General features: G+C 40.8%; 1 protein-coding gene across 1 annotated transcript in view; it reads right to left on the bottom strand.

The window, feature by feature from the left end:
* Nucleotides 1-21,254, bottom strand: part of TAFA4 (TAFA chemokine like family member 4) — a 175,157-nt gene that overhangs the window by 116,284 nt on the left and 37,619 nt on the right. The window contains exons 2-3 of the mRNA XM_070776335.1: nt 11,467-11,602; nt 6,270-6,385 (exon numbers count right to left, since the gene is read on the bottom strand). Coding sequence (XP_070632436.1) covers nt 6,270-6,385; nt 11,467-11,480 — 130 coding nt within the window. The 5' untranslated portion in view covers nt 11,481-11,602. The remainder of the gene's footprint in view (nt 1-6,269; nt 6,386-11,466; nt 11,603-21,254) is intronic.

Here is a 21,254-nt window from a genome sequence, read left to right as displayed (position 1 = left end):
ACAGGGAAGCCTAGCATGCTACAGTCCAAGGGGTCGCAAAGAGACAGACACGACTGAGCGACTGAACAACAACAAAATATACCCAGGGATAAATCTCCAGGATGTAGGATGTTTTGTGTCCCAAACTCATCACGTGAACCTTGAATGAAACTGTCACAAACATCCCTAAATGGTTAATTTCAAATGACTCTGAAGTCTGTGAAATCGTCAGCATCTTTCCACAGCATTACACGTGCTGCCCTCTTGTGGGGAAATGATGCTACGTACAGTGGCGGGGAAAGGTCGGGGGACAGGGAACGAAAGGACAAACTGCTCCTTGAAGAAATAAGAGAGTTAACTCTGGCTTCCTTTTAAAAGAATGTAACCTACCAATTGGCCCCAGGCACCTCTTCTGTGGTTCGGGGCTACAGACGCCCACACGGTCTCCTTTGTTGTTGTTCAGTTAAGTCGTGTCAGCCTCTTCGCCACCCCAAGGTCTCCTACTCAATCACTGTGTCAGGTGGAATTTTAAAAAACAACAAAGGTGGCCGTTTGTGTTTTCTAATTCCTTAAAGGTACTATCTCTGTACTCTAGTGGAAGATGATCAATGCCTTAAAGAAAGTTTCCCACTCCCTGTTCTGCGAAAATTGGGTGCATTTTTGTTTTCTAACACTTGAACTAAAGTGAACTTCAGCCCACACCTAACACCTGATCTGATCAGCCCAAATCAGGGATGGGGTCCCACCTTTTTCCCCTCTGGCTCTGTCTTAGACGGATGAGTGAAGATGGGATTGGAAAATATCTCCTTGTTTATTTTACAAGTGGTTCTAACCTGAGCCATTAAAAGCATCCAGTAAGCTTCCAACTAGGGTTTCCTAGGGCCACAGTTTCTTTAATTGGCCAGCACAAACCACAAAGCTCTTGGGACGGTGTCAGGAGTCCTTTTGGACACAGTACACTGTCTTCTACAGTTAACTCTCTACAGCTTGCTCCCACTCTCAGGCTGTTTCAGATACAAAGACCTGACCAGAGTTTCTCAAGTCTGACCCTTGACTTTGTCATCAGGTGAGCACAATTCTGGGAAGAAAATCCACGTGGCCGCTGTGAGGTCATTAGAGACATTTACAACACCTGCCTCCCTTCGCCATTTCCCTCCTCATCTCTCTCTCTCATACACATAAACACACACAGCCAACTAGAACACACAGCCTCGCGAGAACCATGGGCAAAGAAAAGGCAGAAAGAAACAAGGAAATGATAGTCCAGGTACTTGGTGTCCTCAATTTATAAAGAACTCTCACAAATCGACAAGTAAACAATACAGCCAAGACAAAAACAGATAACGGATAGGATAGCCCAAGGAAAACAAGTAGTCCCGCAGCACAGAGTCTGTAGTCAAAGAGCTGCAAGTCAAAACAATCTGACAGTAGTTTTCATTACCATTTTCACACATCAGTAAGACCTGATAGCACCCAGAGCTGATGAGGGTGTGAGGGAAAGGGAGTTATACTACTACTACTGCTGCTGTAAGTTTAAGTTCAGAAGTTTTGGAGCCTGCTTGGCACTACTAAAATCTTTCTTTCTCTTTGGCTGCGTTGCACAGTATGTGGGATCTTAGTTCCCAGACTAGGGATAGACCCCGTGTCCCCTACAGAGGAAGCTCAGACTCAACTGCTGGACCACCAGGAAACTCCCTGCACTATTGAAATCTTAATACGGTTGTCAGAGGATGCAGGACACTCACCAAAAACCATCATCTCCTCTCGGACCTGGATCCCCAGCTAGGGTATGTTTCCCAGCAGCCCCTGCAGCAAGGTGTGGCCGTGGGCACTCAGCTGTAGCCAATAGCAAGAGAAGACAGGTCAAGGGATACTGCCAGCTTCTAACCCAGTTCATCATCACCTCCGAGGTGTACCCTCCCCACCCATTCCCCTTCTAGCTGGCCGGAATGAAGATGGCTCCAGGACAGCCTTCGAGGACACAGGCTGAGAACAGTATAGCTTCCATGCCCTGTGGTTCCAAAAAGGCCACAGGAGAGGACAGCCAGTTGACATGTTACCTACACAGCACTCACGAGCAAGAAATACAGCTTCTTTTGTTTAAACCATTATGTATATTTCTTTGGTCTATGTGTAACAGGAATTAACCCACTCTCACTAATACATTTGCTGTATGTGTGCTCAGAAGTTTAGTTGTGTCCAACTCTTTGCAACCCCATGGAATGTATCTTGACAGGCTCCTCTGTCTGTGGGATTCTCCAGGTAAGAATACTAGAGTGGGTTGCCATGCCTTCCTCCAAGGGATCTTCCTGACCCAGCGATCAAACCTGCGTCTTCTGCATCTCCTGCACTGGCAGGTGGATTCTTTTACCAACAACGCCACCTGGGAAGCCCCACTAATACATTTACGTACACTTTAATTCAACAATTCCACTACTAGAGATTCACCTGCAGTCAGGACATGTATTTGGAAAATACGACAGACAACAAGGTAAATGTCCACCAAAACTGGGAGTGATCAAATAAATGAGAGCACATCTGTACAACAGAGTGGGATATAAATCTGCATGCACTCAAACAAAGCCCCCTTAAACTCTATTGTTAAATGGGAAAAAAATCAAGGTACAAAACAAAGTATAGGGTGAGATATCTGTGCATACACACGTACTAGTATACACATTCCTTTTTCTGGAAGGATAGGTGCGTACATACATAAATCTGTAAAATAATATAGAAAATATAGATGACTATATAAAACACTATCTAGAAAGATACATGAAATTGTCAACTTGAGTGGGCCAGGGGACACCTAGATATCTGCCAAAACATGACCCCCGAATATGTCTGTGAAGGTGTTCCTGGAAGAGGTTAGCATTTGAACTGGGGCGCTGAGTGAAGCTGATGGCCCACTGTGGTGGGCCTCATCCAAGCGCTTGAGGAAAAGAAGAAAAAAGCAGAAGGTGGAATTTGTTCTTTCCCTGACTGCTGAGCTGGGACACTGACTATCTCCTGCCCTCTGTGCTCCTGGACCGCAGGCCTTTGGAAGGCTGCAATGTACACCATGCATATGCAGGGTTTCCCTGGTGATTCAGTGCTAAAAGAATCTGGCTGCCAAACAGGAGATGTGGGTTTGATCCCTGAGTGGGGAAGATCCCCTGGAGAATGCAATGGCAACCCACTCCAGAATTCCTGCCTGGGAAATCCCATGGGCAGAGGAGCCTGGCAGGCTACAGTCCATGCGGTCACAAAAGAGTCAGACACAACTGAGCAACTAAACAACAATGTGTGTGTGTATATATATCTTATTGGTTCTGTTTATCTGGAGAACCCTAATAATCAACAAAAAGTTAACAGGATATCTTTTCACACCTGCCTGTTACCGTCTGGAATTTTAGCACCAGCAGAAAATTACATAACTGATTCCATGGTGACAAATAGGCAAAACCAGCCTATTAATAAATATTCATTTAGCACCCATTATATTCCAGGCATCAAGGACACAGCTTAAGAAACCCATGAGGGAATAAGACTTCACAGTAGGGTTCAGGAGCCTTCAACTGCAGTTAAACAAAGGGTATGGGCAGATCACAGGGACTTTGCCAGTGTGCTTCCAGACCACCTCAATAAAGTGAATATCGTGATAACTCAAGACACGTGAGTTTTTCGGTTCTGCATATAAAAGTTACGTTACTGTAGTCTAGTAAGTGTGCAAAAGCATTATGTCTAAAATAGAATTCACATCCCTTAATTTTAAAAATACTTCATCGCTACAAACGCTAACCATCATCTGAGCCTTCATCAAGTCATAATCTTTTTGCAATGGTCACATCAAAGATCACAGGTCAGACAGACCATAACAAATAAATAATGGAAAAGCTTGAAATAGGGTAAGGATTACCAAACTAGGACACAGACCCACAAAGAGAGCAAACGCAGTTGGGAAGAAACGGAGCCGATAGACCTACTGGATAAAGGGTTGCCACAAACATTTGATTTGTTCAAAAAAAAAAAAAGGCAGTAAAGTGCAAGCCAGAAGCCAAGAGCAAAAAAACAAAGCACGCCTGTACTTCTGCAAAGATGGTTCTTCATATACAGCCTGAGGCCCCAGGGAGAGAACAGAGCTCCCCGTGGGCAGGAGCCATCCTGACTGCTTTGACGGCTACTGAGATGAGGGGTGAGACGTACATATGGAATCTAGAAAGACGGCACCGATGAACCTAATTGCAGGGCAGCCAAGGCGACACAGACATGGAGACTTGTGGCACGGTGAGGGGAGGAGAAGGTGCATGAATTGAGAGTGTAGCATGGAAAGATACACTACCATATGTAAAGTAGATAGCCAGTGGTCATTTGTTGTACGACACAAGAAGCTCAACTCGATGCTTTGTGACAAGCTAGAGGGGTGGGATGGAGTGGAAGGTAGGAGGGAGGTTCAAGAAGGAAGGGATGTATGTATACCTATGGCTGATTCGTGTTGATGTGTGGTAGAAACCAATACAACACTGCAAAGCAATTATCCTCCAATTAAAAATAAATTAATTAATTTAAAAAGATGAGGGATGATAGGTACTTAAATTCCAAAAACAAAATTAGGAAGAATCCCCCGAAAGTCAAAAAGAAACCAAAAATCAAGAATCCAAATAAAATCACTGAAAGAAATCCATGATGAAAATTTCATTTCTTGAGCAAAACTTTCAAAGGCTTTGCTCAGACTTCTTACCGTCCCTGTTACAGTTGAGTCTTGGCTTATAGGGAAGATACTGCATCTCGTGTGTTCACAATTCTAATCTTAATTTAGATTTAATTCAGATTTTTTTTTTCTTTTTGCTCATGTATAACACATTTTATTATCGAACTGCACCTTCACTTTCACACAGACACCCTATGGTCTCACCTTTTCCAAATTTAAAAGGTTATGGTATGGAATGAGGATTGCCAACAAAGATGAAGAATTGAAGGGTTAGTCTAACAGGGTTAGTCATGGCCCCTGTTTCCCTCAGGTTTAATCACTATTGATCACAATCTCAAACCCAGTTTTGAGAAGTCTGGAATGTGCTGGTGCTAACCTGCCCCACTGAAATGTTCTGCTTCTGAACTACACTGACTCTCTACCTGCAACCCAAGAAAAGAGATGTGTATTAAACAGGTTAGACTGATGACTTCAAATACCCTATGCCTGAGAGTGAGCTCACCCAAAGATACACAGCACAATAACCAACTAGCCCTGGGCACTTTCACAGCAGTCAAATGGTATCGATTTTACACTGATTTATTAAAATTGCAATCATTATTTTTCTTGTCTTCTCGAAACTGTCACTTAAGGAAAATTGAATTCTGAGAGAGTTTCAAAACTTCAGCTTAAAGTTAAGTCTTAGTCCTAAATTATCAGAATAACTAACGAGAAACCTTGACCTGCTGTATATCTGAGAATAAGGCTATGTGACCAGCACACTTTCTTAGACACAGACTTTACAATTCTGACACATACACGGTTTAGGGTTCAAGCTTCACTCTTTCACTAAAAACTCAGAGCATACCTGGCACTGCCACACCTCTGATTACTGAAGCATAGACAGTAAATTAATTGTTTAGTAACGAGTTTGCTGACAAATATCAATTATTCAGGAAAACACAATTCACTGGGGAGTTTTCAAATCTGTATCACTTTAAATGTAGATGTAAAAGGGAAAGGTGAAGACAAATACACAATACACACAGAGATACTTAACTGATTATTTTGATCTATCTTTAGAAATAAGTGAAGGACAGACATGGGTCTCACTAGAAAGTATCAGAGTGCTTCTCTAAGACTTCAAACACGTTCTATTTTAGGTCCTGGGGCAAAAGCTACCACGACATTTTTTTTCCCTTTCTTTTTTCTTTTTAAATCATTCACCATCTTTTCCCAAAAGAACCCTATTATGTGCAAACTGCCTTCAGTGTTCATTCAAGTTTATCAATAAAGATGTTCTGCCTTCAAAGGAAGCTGGAATATATAAGCACAAAATACTGCTGGGTTTCCAGGATTCTTTGAGAAAAATCACTTCCAAAGAATGGACGTGTACCCAGGAAAAGGAAAAGGAAAACCTGGAGAAATCTTAAAAAGATATCTAGAACAAATCTCTTTAAGCATCAAAATGCTTCACCCTGTTGTATTTCATGCTTCCTCTGGTTATTTACACACCAGTCAAGGTTCCTGTCAATTACCTGTGCCTAAAATGTGGGCTTTGACGTTTGAAAGAGTTTTATTAGTTGATCTCAGTGGCGCATGACGAGTTTAAAGGGCTTACCTGTGTGTCCCCGGAGGTGCTGGCTGGAGGCAGACATGAGCTTACAGCACACCATCAACACATAGGCCAGAAAGAGCCAGTGAGACAGCAAGACGGATCTGGCACAGGCTCTCATCCTGGAGAGAAAGCAGGATGCAGGTCAGCGATGGATGGGTGGTGAGAGACTCTGAGCAAACACCGTCCTTAGAAAGTGGGGAGAGCAGAGGAAGATGCTGGGCGATGCACCTCTACCCCTACCTCACTAAAGAGACCAGAGGCCAAGCGAACCTTACATGCACTGTGCATTCACTCAGTTTCCAATACACACCTTTTATAATTAAAAGTTTCTCAAGTTAGCTACATGCCTCAGTGAGAAGTCTATTTATGAACCCCTAGAGCATAGCCTGAGTGGCCCTGATAGAACATGGGGGTTATATACTATTTTATAGCACAAAATTTAAAAAGCAACATACTTTAAGCAGGATTCAAATAAAAGATATGTGGTTTCTGCATGTGAAAGAAACCACAGAAATTCACACACCAGGCCTGAGAACTTTCCCCTGGTTTCTCTGACTGCATATTAATGCCCTTTGGCCTAGAATACTGGCTGAATAGTGGATTAATCCAATCTCAGAGTCTGATGCGAACATGGGCAACTAGAGATAAATGTATAAACAACGTCATACAGATATCAATAGATACATGGATAAAGATGAAATATTATTCAGCAATGAGAATGAAGGAAATCTTGCCATAAACAAAATTTCATATGGACCTTGAGGGCATTGCTGCTAAGTGAAATAAGTCAGATCAACACAAATACTACATAATCTCACTTTTATGTAGAATCTAAAAAAGACAAATTCTGAGAAACAGATTACGTAGCACAGTGGTCAGCAAGGGTTGAGGGTGAGGGAAATTTAGTCAACGGTCAAATCTCCCAGTGACGTGATTAACAAGTTTGGGGATCTAATGTTCAGCATGGTGATTACAGCTCATCTAATAACACTGTCCCATATACTTGAACGTTCTAAGAGGGTAGATCTTAAATGTTCTCATCACAAGAAAGAAACAGTAACTGCGACAGTAAGAAGGTGGTAGCTGATACTATGGTGGGAATCATTTTGCAGCTGATAAACATATTGGATCAATACAATGCACACCTCAAACATACACAGTGTTATGAATCAATTACATCTCAATAAAAACTGGGAAAATATACCTCACTTCATATGAATGGACAGTATCCAAACAGCTGCTCAAAGACAATTCAGTTTACAAATGCGGCTGTGTGGTCTATTCTAAAACACTTCCCTTTCCAAAAAAAAAGTAAATAAAAAGAAAATAGCTAATATGCATTCTACTTTCTTCCCTAACTTTCTGAGCCTGGTAGGCTGCAGTCCATGGGGTCGCGAAGAGTCAGACACGACTGAGCGACTTCCCTTTCACTTTTCTCTTTCATGCACTGGAGAAGGAAATGGCAACCCACTCCAGTGTTCTTGCCTGGAGAATCCCAGGGATGGGGGAGCCTGGTGGGCTGCCGTCTATGGGGTCGCACAGAGTCGGACACGACTGAAGCGACTTAGCAGCAGCAGCAGCACTAGATTAACTTTAGTTTGCTCTTTTTTTAATTAACTTTTTCAAATGGAAGTCCAAGCTCTGGGCATTTGAAACTCCAGTAACACTGGGTTCTGCCTGGCTTCAGGGATAATAGATCCACCACAGAGGATCAAAGGAACTCCCTTTTCATATACAAGATGTATAAACACCCATGGGCAGATGATAAAGACATGGCCCGTGGATTCCTGTTTGAGTAACACTACAGGCAAAGCTTCTGAGGAAATCCTGAAGAAAGGGCCTAACAAGCCCATGACTGCCAACCCCATGGGGTCTCAACCAGAACCCTGACTCTGTGCTCAAGAGGAAGTGCAGCCTTGGGGAGCCGGTGGCCACACCACACTCCCAGGAGCAGGCACTGGCCTCTCACAAAGTAGTCACACAGATCTTGTTGAAAGATCTTGTACTGCCCCTGGTTTGAGATTCAGTATGACTCTGAAACAACCACAGTAATACAAGATTCTAAGATTATCTTTGAAGACCATGGTGGCAAAAGGGACTTGAGACAAGTCTCTTTTGATGTCAAGCTTCAAAGCTTGACATCATTTTGCCCTTGGCCTTGGAAATTCCAAGCACTTGAAACTGACAGGAACACTAGGTGTCTCTGCTTTGAAAGACCTGCGTGCACCTTAATTTTGCAAAGCATGTCCTCCGTCTCCCCCACCTCAGCCTCCATGCACAGTGGGTAGAAACCTTGGAATCAGCTCAAAAGGTGGCAAAGAATATGTGCGAGTCTATGTGAGCTTGAGGTGCTAGTATGTAATTACATTTTCACTTCAGAAAATTGATTATTAATTTATTACTCAACAGGGAAAGCATGGAGGTTCAGAATTCTATATATACTGAGTTTTTGAATGAGGTCCTCTGTCCCCCCTCCCATATTTTAAAATTCCAGTTGTTAACTCCAGTATCCATTATTAATCTAACTGTTACAAAGTCTTATCCCTCTTACCTAGGGGTAAAATTTCAAATATCTCCCAATAAAAGTGTAGGCTGGCTGGGCCCAAGGCACTGGAGAGTAGTAAGGAAGGTAGAGTCCTGTCTAGGGGCAGCTGCTCCAAGGGAACACCAGGAATGACTTTTCAAGAGAAGCTGCTTTCTGATACACCGTCTGCACACTTCGAGTCAGCAAGGGGTTCCACTTGTTTTGTTTTAAAAACAGAGTGCAGATCAAACAAAACACATTTGCAAACTGGATCGGGTACCCTAACTTCTGGTTTGTAGCAATCAGTGGCCCAAAAAAGGAAAATTTTAAGGAATCAGATGAATGGAGTACTAGCTTTCTACTGCCATGTAATAAACACTGCCAAATTGAACAGTTTAAAACAATAGGTCTCCAAAGGCCTCTTCACTCTTCTATCCTCCACTTTTTCCTGCTTCGTGGGTTGGCTCCTCTGCCTCTAACCACAGTGTTCCACCTGATTTAGAGTCTCCAAATTCAGATGAAGTCTATCAGATGAGCTATAATCTGTCCCACCTAATTTACCAGTGAAGTTCAGTTTCCATGTGTTTATCAGTCACCTCAAGTCCTAAACCTGTCTGGATGGAGTTAACAAAACTGGGAGAGTATGTCTGAGATGATCTGAGTCCCAAATGCTGGGTACCCTAGGAAGTCAACTCTAAGATAGAAATTAATAATCAGCGGATGACTTAAGGAGTGCTCTAGGGAGTATCACCTGTGAAAGGGGAGGGACAAGAAGAAGGAAAGACAGAAAGAGGAAAAGGCCTCAGATAACCCTCTGGAAAGTTCCAAAGCTCAGATCAAACCAGTCAATCCTAAAGGAAATCAACCCTGAATATTCAATGGAAGGACTGATGCTGAAGCTCCAGAATACTCTGGTCACCTGATGCAAAGAACTGACTCACTGGAAAAGACCTTGATGCTGGGTGAGACTGAAGGCAGGAGGAGAAGGGGACGACAGAGGATGAGATGGTTTGACGGCATCACGGACTTAATGAACATGAGTTTGAGCAAATTCCGGGAAATGGTGAAGACAGGGAAGCCTGGCGTGCTGCAGTCCATGAGGTTGCAAAGAGTCAGACACGAGTGACTGAACAAACTACACAGCTGAGATGCCCCTTCTCCATGGTCCCAAACTGTGGTGAGAGGTCAGGCCTTTACACCTGAACATCAGGGAAAATCATCTCAGGCAAGGAGGCTCTTTGGATTGCGGACAATTTAAAGATGCTGCAGGCCATCTTCTGCAATGCTTCCGACAGTTGAGGGCATGAATCCTTCATTCCTGAAGGGGATGCTGGGTAGGGCAGCACGCTCATTAAAATGTGATGGGAAGAGACTTCAAATATAAACCCTAGCCCAGCCTGGGCCTGCTCTGCCCTCAGCACCATTCTTTTCACTTCTACTGGGTGACACCTCTGTACTGCATTCCCCAGGCTCCTGAATGATCTGGCTCCTACCTGGCTTTCACCAATAGGAGACATTGGTTAGAGCCTGCAGAGTGGAAGGGAAAGGCCATGGTATTTTTCCCCACCTTCTCTGTCTTGGCAGGGTCAACGGAGTGGCCATTTCTCCTCCATGGTGTCAATTTCCCACTATGGCTCCAGCTCCCACGGAAGGCCCTTCCCCACCAAGGCCACTGGCCAGCAGGACTGCCTTCCTCTGTCCCACCAGCCTCAGGATGGCAGGAGCTGTTGCTCATCTGATGGCAGGAGCTGTTGCCTGCTGTTGCTCATCTATGGGCTGCCTTTGTGTCTTCTGCTTGACCTCTCTGACTCTCCCATCACACATGTAATCAGTTTCCTGAATTCAATTTCCTGTCCTTCTGCTCCTGGATGGCTTCTGTTCTCCTGGTTGGATTCCAACAACAAACCCCAAATCAAAAGTCTCATGAGCCCCTATTCCAAATCTTGGGAGATCATCCCTGATCTGACTTCTTCATGGAAAATTCTATGTATCAGGGTCTGGGGTGAGTTTGAGAACAAGTATTGCCTAGAACAAGTATCTACTTTAACAACAGCTATGATTCCCTGGAGAAATGCCTATGGCTAGGCGGGCAGCTATTTAGCAATGATTCTTCATTTCATTCCATAATCCAGAGCCCAAGTAAAAAGATATCTCACCTACTACACTTACTGTGGTGCCTCAGACAGTAAAGAATCTGCCTGCAATGCAGGAGACCCAGGTTTGACCCCTGGGTTGGGAAGATTCCCTTGAGAAGGGTATGGCAACCCATTCCAGCATTTCTTGCCTGGAGAATTCCACAGACAGAGGAGCCTGGTGGGCTACAGTCCATGGGGTCACAAATAGGACACAAATGAGTGACTAACACTTTCACTTTTCACTTTCATACCTACTGTGATACTTCAATTTCTCCTACATTGAACATTTTTGTCCAAATGTAAAACAAAATTAGTTTATCTTAAACATATCACCTTTGGCCCTGTGGAATAGCCAAAGTACTGCTTTATCAACTGAAATAATTTCAAAGATCAGAGCTAATTTTTTTAAAATTCTCCATATTTCCAAAAATTCAACATAAAGCTTTTATAAAGGGTCATCAATTCTAAGATATTCCATCTGCCTAAATTCTTTATGCTTCATAAAGATACCATCTCTAGGTATGTGCTAAAATCATTTTACCTTGGAGACTTCATAAAATTTGGTTCCAGTCAAACACAGTTATTCCAGGATGGATTTCAGAGTGACTCCAAGTTCCCATTGGTAGCAAGGACCAACCATTTCAACAGTTCCAAAAAATTATCTTAACTTCATAGACCTATTTAAAATACAAAAAAGACAGGAAGCCATTAGCATTTTAATGTTGAGATGATACAGGTTTTCAGAAGCAAATTTTTTTTTTTTTTTTACAACAACTGTGTTTTCAGGCAAGTGGTAGACAGTCAAACACACCCACATTTGTAAAGGGTCCTAACAGATGGGGATGGAGGGAGGGCGGGAAATACAGAATTCTGCACTTATTAATTAGCCACACAGTAGTTAACAGAATACAATCTTAAAGCAGAAGTTTCCTCTGCAGCAAAGGCATGACCAGGTTGACAGAGGGTACCAAACCACTCATGATGCAAAATTCCACTCTCTCATCAACCATGGGATGAAAATGAAATTGGAGATTCTCCAATCCCAAGAGTTCCACAACCTGCCCAAGTTCACAGAGCAGTGGAAAAGCCAGCATGCAGACCTAAGTTTCAATGTTCTGTGATGATGATAAACAATTTGCAAAACACACCACTGTGTATAAAATAGATAACCAAGAAGAACCTAGTGTATAGTACAGGGAAGTAGACCCAATATTATATAATAATCTATAAGGGGGGACATATGTGCACCCATGGCTGACTCATGTTGATGTATGGCAAAACAACCACAATATTGTAAAGTAATTATCCTCCAATTAAAATAAATAAATTACTTTTTAATGAATGGGCTTTATATATACAGGCTTCCCTAGTAGCTCAGATGGTAAAGAATCCACCTATAATGCAGGAGACCCGGGTTTGATCCCCAGGTTGAGAAGATCCCCTGGAGAAAGGAATGGGTTCCTACCCCAGTATTCTTGCCTGGATAATTCCACACAGATAGAGAAGCCAAGTGGGCTACAGTCCATGGGGTCACAAAGAGTCAGACACAACTAAGCAACTTTCATTCATTCACTAATACAGATATAAAACAATTTGCAAGGATGCTTTTTGAAAAGTGCTGATGGGACACAGAAGGCAAAAATTTTTCCAACATAAAACACACGAAAATACAAAAAACACTTTTTAACACCATAACTGAGATTCAACATACTCCTTTAATGCACACACCTAAAAAGACTTTTATTCTTAATGAAAACATTTTTCAAGAAGGATTCAGATAATGCCAAAACAAAAGACATTTCAAAAACAAAGGAACATGAAATTACCCGTTTTTAATGTTACCGAGTTAAGTACATTCCTCCAAGGGATGGAGATCAAAGAGAAATAATGATGGGCAACAATAAATATTTAAGCTGCAAATGTGACATACAAATGATCCTTGCGGGCTTCCCAGGTGTTTCAGTGATAAAGAAAACATCTGCCAATGCAGGAGACACGTGTTCGATCCCAGGTCAGGGAAGATTCCCACGTGCCATGGAGCAACTATGCCCATGTGCCACAACTATTGAGCCTGTGCTCCAGAGTCCAAGCATTAGTGAAGTCTGTGCTTCCTAGAGCCTGTGCTCCCCAACAAGAGAAGCCACTGGAATGAGAAGCCTGTGCATCACCACTAACGTGTAATAGCCCCAACTAGCTGCAACTAGAGAAAAGCCTGCAAAGCAATGAAGACCTAGCATAGCCAAAAATAAATAAAATTATTTTTACAAAAGATCCTTGCTCCACAGTCTAATCATTATCGAATCCTGTTGAACCCACTGCAAATGCACCACAAAGTACAACTGATAGTTTTCTCTTCTTTGGATGCTCTGGAGGGAATTACAGATGTTTGTCTAGAGCCCTCTTTAGGTGACAGGCTTGAGATCCATCCTTCTGGGGCCACAGGAGACACAGAGGAGGCCATGAGTGATTAGCTCTACGAGAGAGAAGCAGCTTTGAGTAACTGTATAAATGTACGATACTTGGAAAAGAAATCACTGGATAATGTTCGTCTCCCAGATCCTCCAACTTTATTAAGTATATTTGTCCTGATATCCACCCAAGGGCACAACATGACCTTCTGTTATCGGAAAGAAATACACAGTATAATTTACCAGAACCCATCCTAATGAACTCCCCACATACTGGAAACCAAAATGACCTTTCCTAGCTAATATTTATCTTGTTTTCTTCGCATAAAGGGAACCACTGGGGATTCTCTTTTCAATTCGTTAAAAAAAAAAAGGATTCATCAGCGAAAACAAATGTGATCCAATAGTTCACATGCTAGACAAAAAGCCAGGAGTTTAATTTTAGGCTGAGCAGTAACTCATTCAGTCAGATTTTCCCCGAGTGTACCCTAGGCACTTGCTTAAAAGGATTAACTTTTTCCTGTCATGTCTGAACTTTAGTACATTCAAGACCATCAGTGCTTTTGTGTACAATGTGAAAAGCATGTGTTTCCAGTCACTCTACTTCCCTCCAGGTTGTTTTCCAATGGTGGCACAGTCTTTTCTATCATTCTACTTTAAAAGTCCTTCCTTTTTCTGCTGCTGCTGCTGCTAAGTCGCTTCAGTCGTGTCCGACTCTGTGCAACCCCATAGATGGCAGCCCACCATGCTCCTCCATCCCTCGGATTCTCCAGGCAAGAACATTGGAGTGGGCAGTCCATCCCTTCTCCAGGGGATCTTTCCAACCAGGGACTGAACCCGGGTCTCCTGAATTGCAGGCGGATTCTTGACCATCTGAGCCACCAGGGAAGCCCTACTGTACAGCACAGAGAACTATATCCAATATCCTGTGATAAACCATAATGGAAAAGAATCTAAAAAAAAGAATATATATTCTGTGTGTGTGTAAATACATACACACACATAATTGAATCACTTTGTTATACAGCAGAAATTAACACAACATTGTAAATCAACAATACTTCAATAAGATATTATTACTTATTAATACAATATTATTATATTATATAATACTAAAATAAAAATATTTAAACTAAAAAAATAGTCATTCATTTTTAAAGAGTCTGGGTGTTTACAATGATGAATGACATTGCCATATCTAGACTAAGAACAATTTTAAATGTGTCTGGTCCAATTCCAACTGTTGGAATGAGAAAAAAAAACAGCATTTGCGTGCTGGGTTACATTTTTCATCTTTCACCTTATACACTGGTCTTATGTGGAGACAGTCACTTTTCTTCTCTTTTTTTTTTTTTTTTTTTTGACAGTCACTTTTCTACAAAAGAGCAGGATGCCTGTTCATGTTCCCTGGTACCAAGAAACTCTGAGCTTCCCAGGCAGAGGAGACCATTCTTCAGATGTTTAATTTATTTCTGTTGTACCCAAGAAAGAAGTCAGCCTACACCCGATTTCTTATCAAGGAAATAGTGAGGTTCCGCCTTTCTTTTCTCTTGATCTACTTGCCTTCACTATTAGCAGAGTGAATTCCTTGAAAGGATTATTTTGGGAAATACAGCTATTGGCTTGCTGTAGATAAGCACCCTCAGAGTATCTCTTATATCACTTTTGCTACACCCACCTCACTCCACAGATGTCAATTTATGCAGCATGACGTTCTTATCTTTTCATTCTAAAACCCTACAGTGATGAAATACCACATTCCTTTTAAAACCACAATTCACAATGACCTTAAACCTGGACCTAATCACGAGGAAAAATGCCAAACGTTTGACTAATTTAAATGTAAGAGACTTTCTGCAAAGTAATTGCTCCTTAAAAACTGTCAAGGTTATGAAAGACCAAAATAATCTGAGGAATTGTTCCAAATGAAGGAATGATACATGGCAACCAAATGAAATGGTGATCCTATGCTGCATCTCAGATCAGAAAAAAAACACACGCATAGTCATTCTCAAATGAACCACATGCACAATCACACACACACACACATATATACACACACATTTATCTATAAAGGACACTACTGGGACAAATAACAATTTCTGAATATAGCCTATAGATTACAGTGTCATATCAATATTAAATTAGTTAAGAGAATGTCCCTGTTATTAAAATATACCCTGAAATATTTAAGGAAAAAAGGGCAACTGTCTTGAATTTACTGTCAAATGATTCTGAGAGGAAAAAGGGAAGAGGAAAGGAAGGAAAACCGAATGAATGAATGACCAGAAAAACAAATGAACAAAATGTAAGCAACTGATGAATCTAGGAATTCTTTGTATGATTCCTCCAACTTTTCATTACATCAGAAATTATATCAAAATAAGACAATAGATGTTCACTAAAAAGAATGGTTTATCACATATACTAAAATGATTCAGAACTTATTACCATTCTTAAACCATAAGAGGAGTTGATAGTTGAAATGTTCTGGCTCATCAGACTTTCTTCTCACTGAAGACCCCAGAGGAAGTTCATCTACTTTTATTTAAAAAGCACTTTCATAGGAACACCTTCTGTAAACACATTTGGGTGTTTTTTTGCTATTCCTTTAAAAATGTCATACTGGTTTACCATTTCTCAAGCTGTTAGTTCATACAATATTCTCATGTAATTAAAATATCTTCAAGGACATTTAATAGAATATACCATTCAATAACATTGAAAAACTGTTGCTATTCAATGTTTTCCTTTGGTCAAAAGTCTATCAGTTGTATAAGAAGTATAGGAGATTGATACTATGTGCTCCTAATCTCTCTTATTAATTAAAAATGTATTCGATGAGAAAAAATAGCACTTTCATAGTGTCTACTATGGTTCAGTGATTGTGCAAGTACTTTAAAATAATAACTCACTTAAAAGCAGGATTTATTTCTATCGTGCTATGCAGATGAAGACAGTGAGACACAGATAGGTCAAGGGGTTTGCCCGAGGTCGCTCAGCTAGCAAGTGGCTAAGCCGTGATTCAAATGCAAGTCATCTAGTACCAAGGAATCTACTGTTTCAATTCTTATCAAAATATTTTCAAAGAGTATTAGTCCTTTTCATGCTTTTTTAAATAGACTGAAAATAACTCCTTCTTCAGGAATTCAAGGCAATGGTCATCAAGATAAAAGTAAAAATTTTGTCTGTGGACCCACATGAGTAGACCACTGGACTGAATAAGGACCAGATCCTGGCTTGGAGCCTCTGTTATTTTTTCAGTTCAGTTCAGTTCAGTCGCTCAGTCGTGTCCGACTCTTTGTTATTTTTTATTAACCCCTAAATAATTTTTGCCTCATCTCTGAAAAGCTGGTGAATAAAAGTGATTCTGACTTGCTACAGGGTTCTGCCTTACTACAGGTTTATTCAAGGCTTAAGGTCACTTTCCAAATTAAGACCAAACATACAAGAATTCTGAAGACCTTGAGCACTTAAGCTGCCATTTTTCAAACAGATGGAAAAACAACCACACTTTAGATCAGAACGCCTCAAAGACACTTGGATGAAAATACAGCAGAGCCGGAACATAAGCCTATATGACTTCTGTCAATTTCCATGAAGGAATTCAGCACTGACACAAAACAAAGCAGAATTCTGTCGGTGCATCCACGCAGACTCATTTCCTGCCAAGAAATCCAGGAGCAATTCTGTGACGGTACAGCAAGGTAGATTCTCACTTAAAAACCAAATAGACACGCTTGCACCATTGCCATTTCCTGCCTGCCCACTCACCTAGGAGGTTTCCAAGCCCCGTCTTGCTTTACCAGCAGAGTAGCGATGCTTGAATAATGAGCTATTTTCAGATTCACCATTAGTGCAGCTGACCTCCTGGAGTGGGATCTACTGGGATGACCTGGTAACTGTGGTTCTCAGCCCCTCGGGTATCAGGGCACAAGTAGGACTAATTTTTCCAGCTAATGATGTAACAGGTGACATCCTTAAACAAGTTTAAACATCGCGTTAAATCATTTTTTCACACTAATTTCAAATCAGTCAAGGTAGAAGATGATACAGCTGAGAAAGTTCACCTCTATCCTCCAGAGGTGAAACTAGCAACCTGAGATTTGGATGTATAAAACAGAGTTTTATGAGTGGAAAAGGGGTGAAAAGATGGTTCCATTAAGCAAGAATTGTGTCTTATAACCAATGGAAATTTTGAAAGAGAAGTTGTCTCCATGAAATAATTCATCATTTCTTTAGACAGAGAGGAGGAAATAGGTTTCCATTTCATGTTGTGTTTATATAATACAACCACACTGATTTGTCTTCTAGAAATTCTCAAACCGCTTTTCCACAAAAGTATGCAAACCAAGCGCAACCTCTCTCTTGACAAATTTACGCAGGAACAAGACAAGTATTAATGAACATTTTATATTTAAAAGGCTTCTGATGAAAGTAAATGTACTTAATAGGTTATTGACACTTTTATGAATGTATTTCAAGCCCTGATACTCAGCTAAAGCCTCAGCTGAGCTCTCACTTATAACTGTCACATGATGCATAGAATTACTTTGTAATTTAGAGCATGCTTACTGTCACACGTTCAAAAGGACAGGTTTCTCTGCCAAAATGCAGTATATTCATGCCATTAAGTTGCTTTTCTATTGCTGCCTAAAAATATCAATGAGGAACTTACTCATTCATCTTACAACATGCTGTAAATATGTTTAGAACTTAAAAGGTTCTAAGTGAGTCATTAAAGACAATAGCTGTGTCTGGTACAGAATTGTATAAAATTTTACACGTGGCATTTTAATTTTATGTGTTGCCAATACCATCTTACTTAAATTAGGTTGTAGAGTTCTTCAAAAGGGCCCTCTTGGTCAGAGATGATTTAAACAAATTAAACAGACACACTGTGATCTCAAAAGGTTCACATTCTGTCACTGTAAGAACCGAGAAACTCCTTACAACCATGCAGCATCTTTATTTCCATGCAGTGACATGGTCCTTTCTAATGGAAGTATGGCCAGTGCCTTCTGTTAGTGAAGAAAAACTCTAGCCTACAAGTGACTATGAACTGTCCAAAGCACTCATCACTAAGTGACGATGGTTCACTGAGTCAGTCTACACAAAACACAGAAAACAAACCCGTGAGTGACATAAAATACAAAACGCACTCACCAAATTCAGGGACACTCAACACGATTCCACAGCTTGTTGTCCAAGTGAAACTGCCCAGGTCTGGGGCTGAACTAATGTGAGCGGTAATGGCAATTTAGCCATAAATCTCTCAAGGCCCAATTATCCTCACGTCTAAGGGTTTCTTTTAATTGGACCAGTTTTTAATTGGACATTTTCCTCCCATTTCTCATTTTTCAAAGCATCAAAACAGTGTCTAAGGATTTTATTTAGCATAATAAATAACCAACATAATATTTTGAAGGCTACTCACAAGTTGCCAAGTACCTGAACTTTTATTTTAAAAGTTTTTGTGTGATATGATCTAACTTATACGTTATATTATAAAAAATAAAGCAAGCTAAACATAATGAAAGTCAAAGTTGCTCAGTCACGTCCAACTCTTTGCGACCCCATGGACTATACAGTCCACGGAATTCTCCAGGCCAGAATACTGGAGTGGGAGCCTTTCCCTTCTCCAGGGGATCTTCCCAACCCAGGGATTGAACCCATAATAGGCAGATTCTTTACCAGCTGAGCTGTCAGGGAAGCGCTAAGCTGTATATAATAGAATGCAAAAGTAGAATTCTGTGACTATTCAACAGTTACATTGCTCGGGTAGGGGCTGGCCATTTACAAACAGAACGTTACCCTCTTGAGGGGAGGGGATGGTATCTTACTTCACTTCTATGCTAACCTCTAACATAATGCTCTGCACACCAAGGGTGTTAAATACAGTTTGTTAAATAAATGAATAAAGTCTCTAGTTTTACTCCCAAATGAATGGTCATTTCACTTCTATGCTTCCCTAATTCCTTACCTGTAAACTAATATAGTTAAACGACACAATTACCAATGTATGTTCAACCACCAGCTATGACAATGACTCACAGAGCATTTTAGGGAAAACACGGGAAGTTTCAGCTATTGATAACATACAGGTCATGGATATATATACACAGTAAATTCAACTGCGACAGGATTGCACAGCAAGACAATGCCCATCACAGGCAATATTGACCATTTTAATCCATTAGTGAGATAAATGCTTCTTAAAAGCTGTATCAGAACCATTATTACATTTCCAACCTTAAAAATTCATCTTTTGTTTGACAACAGTGCCCTCTTGTGGCAAAAAGGGAAGTCTTCTGAAAGTGCTAACATGTTACTTGATTTATAATGGATATTTTTATTATAAGTGCAGTTTTCATTTTTTTAATAAAGTCATTTTAAAACAGTATGCAAACCATCCTTAAAGAAGCATAAGATATGAAATAAATTAAACAGCAATTTAAATTGTATCACAAAAAAAGTCAAATCAAAATATGGTAAAAAGCTTCTAAATGAAATGGTAATTATTTATACAGAAAACTACACATAATAAACACAAGCCTAATGAGATTCAATATTTATTGGTTCTCCCTGTTGCTTTTATAACACAAATCCATGATATCATCTATCAAAGCTCTCCAAGCTACTTAAAGATCCTGTAAACATTCAGCTTATATATACAAAAGCCTACTGAGTTCTGGCTTAATACTAGGACGTGCTTAGGGAAATCAAGAATAAGACTAATTCCTGTCTATCCAAAAATGACAAACCAACTGCAATAGACATACATGGGGCAACCAAGAGAGCAGGTCAGTAATATTTGCCATTGTCTTTTGATGGACCTAGAGACTGTCCGTACTGAGTGAAGTAAGAGAGAGAAAGAGAAAACATTGTATGACAACCCTTACATGTGGAATCTAAAAAGAAATTATACAAATGAACTTATTTACAAAACAGAAACAGATACATAGATTTATAGAATGAACTTATGGTTGCCAAGGGAGAAGGATGAGGGAAAAGGACAAGGAGTTTGGGATGGACATGTACACACTGCTATATTTTAAATGGATAACCAACAGGGCCCTACTGTATAGCATAGCAAATTGTGCTCAATGTTATGAGGCAGCCTGGATGGGACGGGAGTTTGGGGGAGAAGGGATACATGTATATGTATGGCTGAGTCCCTTTGCTATTCACCTGAAACTATCACATTGTTAATCAGCTATACTCCATCAAAATTAAAAGTTTAAAAAAATTTACTATTGTCTTTTTGAATAATGAAAATAGAAGAATAAGATCACTCAGGACTGCTGCAATCCAGGAAAACTTCCTGGAAGAGACAACAACACACAGGAGTAAAAAAGGAATGTTTGGGGAAAAGAGTAAAGAGGTGTTCAGGAATTTAAAAAATTTGGTTTGGTTGGTTGGTCATTGATGAGGGGAAAAGATCTGCACATGTGTGTGAGTTTGTTTTGTCTTGTCCTGATTTGATCTGGTGGCGGAGAAGAAAGGGCCACTAAAGGAAACCACACAGAGAAAGGGGGAAGGGAGAGGAGGTAGGTATGGTGGGCTGACCCCATGCGGAAGTCATACAGAACAGGTGAGCAGTCTCCCAGGTCCTATCCACACTCAGTGGGTCACCTCTTCATGACTCCTTAAACAAGTAGTTTTTGATCAGTTCTTGAACCAGGTCTTGTGTTGGGTGCCAGGCATGGATGATGGATAAAGTCCCGGGTACCCTGGGGTTTGCACTATAGTGTGGGAAGACAGACAGACAGGTAAACAAGTGTGAATAACGGAACTGTTGTTGTTGAGTCACTCAGTTGTGTCTGATTCTTTGCAACCCCACGGACTGCAGCACACCAGGCTTCCCTGTCCTTCACCATCTCCCAGAACTTGCTCAAACTCAAGTCCATTGAGTTAAGGA

Source organism: Bos indicus, chromosome 22 (assembly GCF_029378745.1).
Source record: "Bos indicus isolate NIAB-ARS_2022 breed Sahiwal x Tharparkar chromosome 22, NIAB-ARS_B.indTharparkar_mat_pri_1.0, whole genome shotgun sequence".
Taxonomy (NCBI): Eukaryota; Metazoa; Chordata; class Mammalia; order Artiodactyla; family Bovidae; genus Bos; species Bos indicus.
This window is presented reverse-complemented; position numbering and strand designations above follow the sequence as displayed.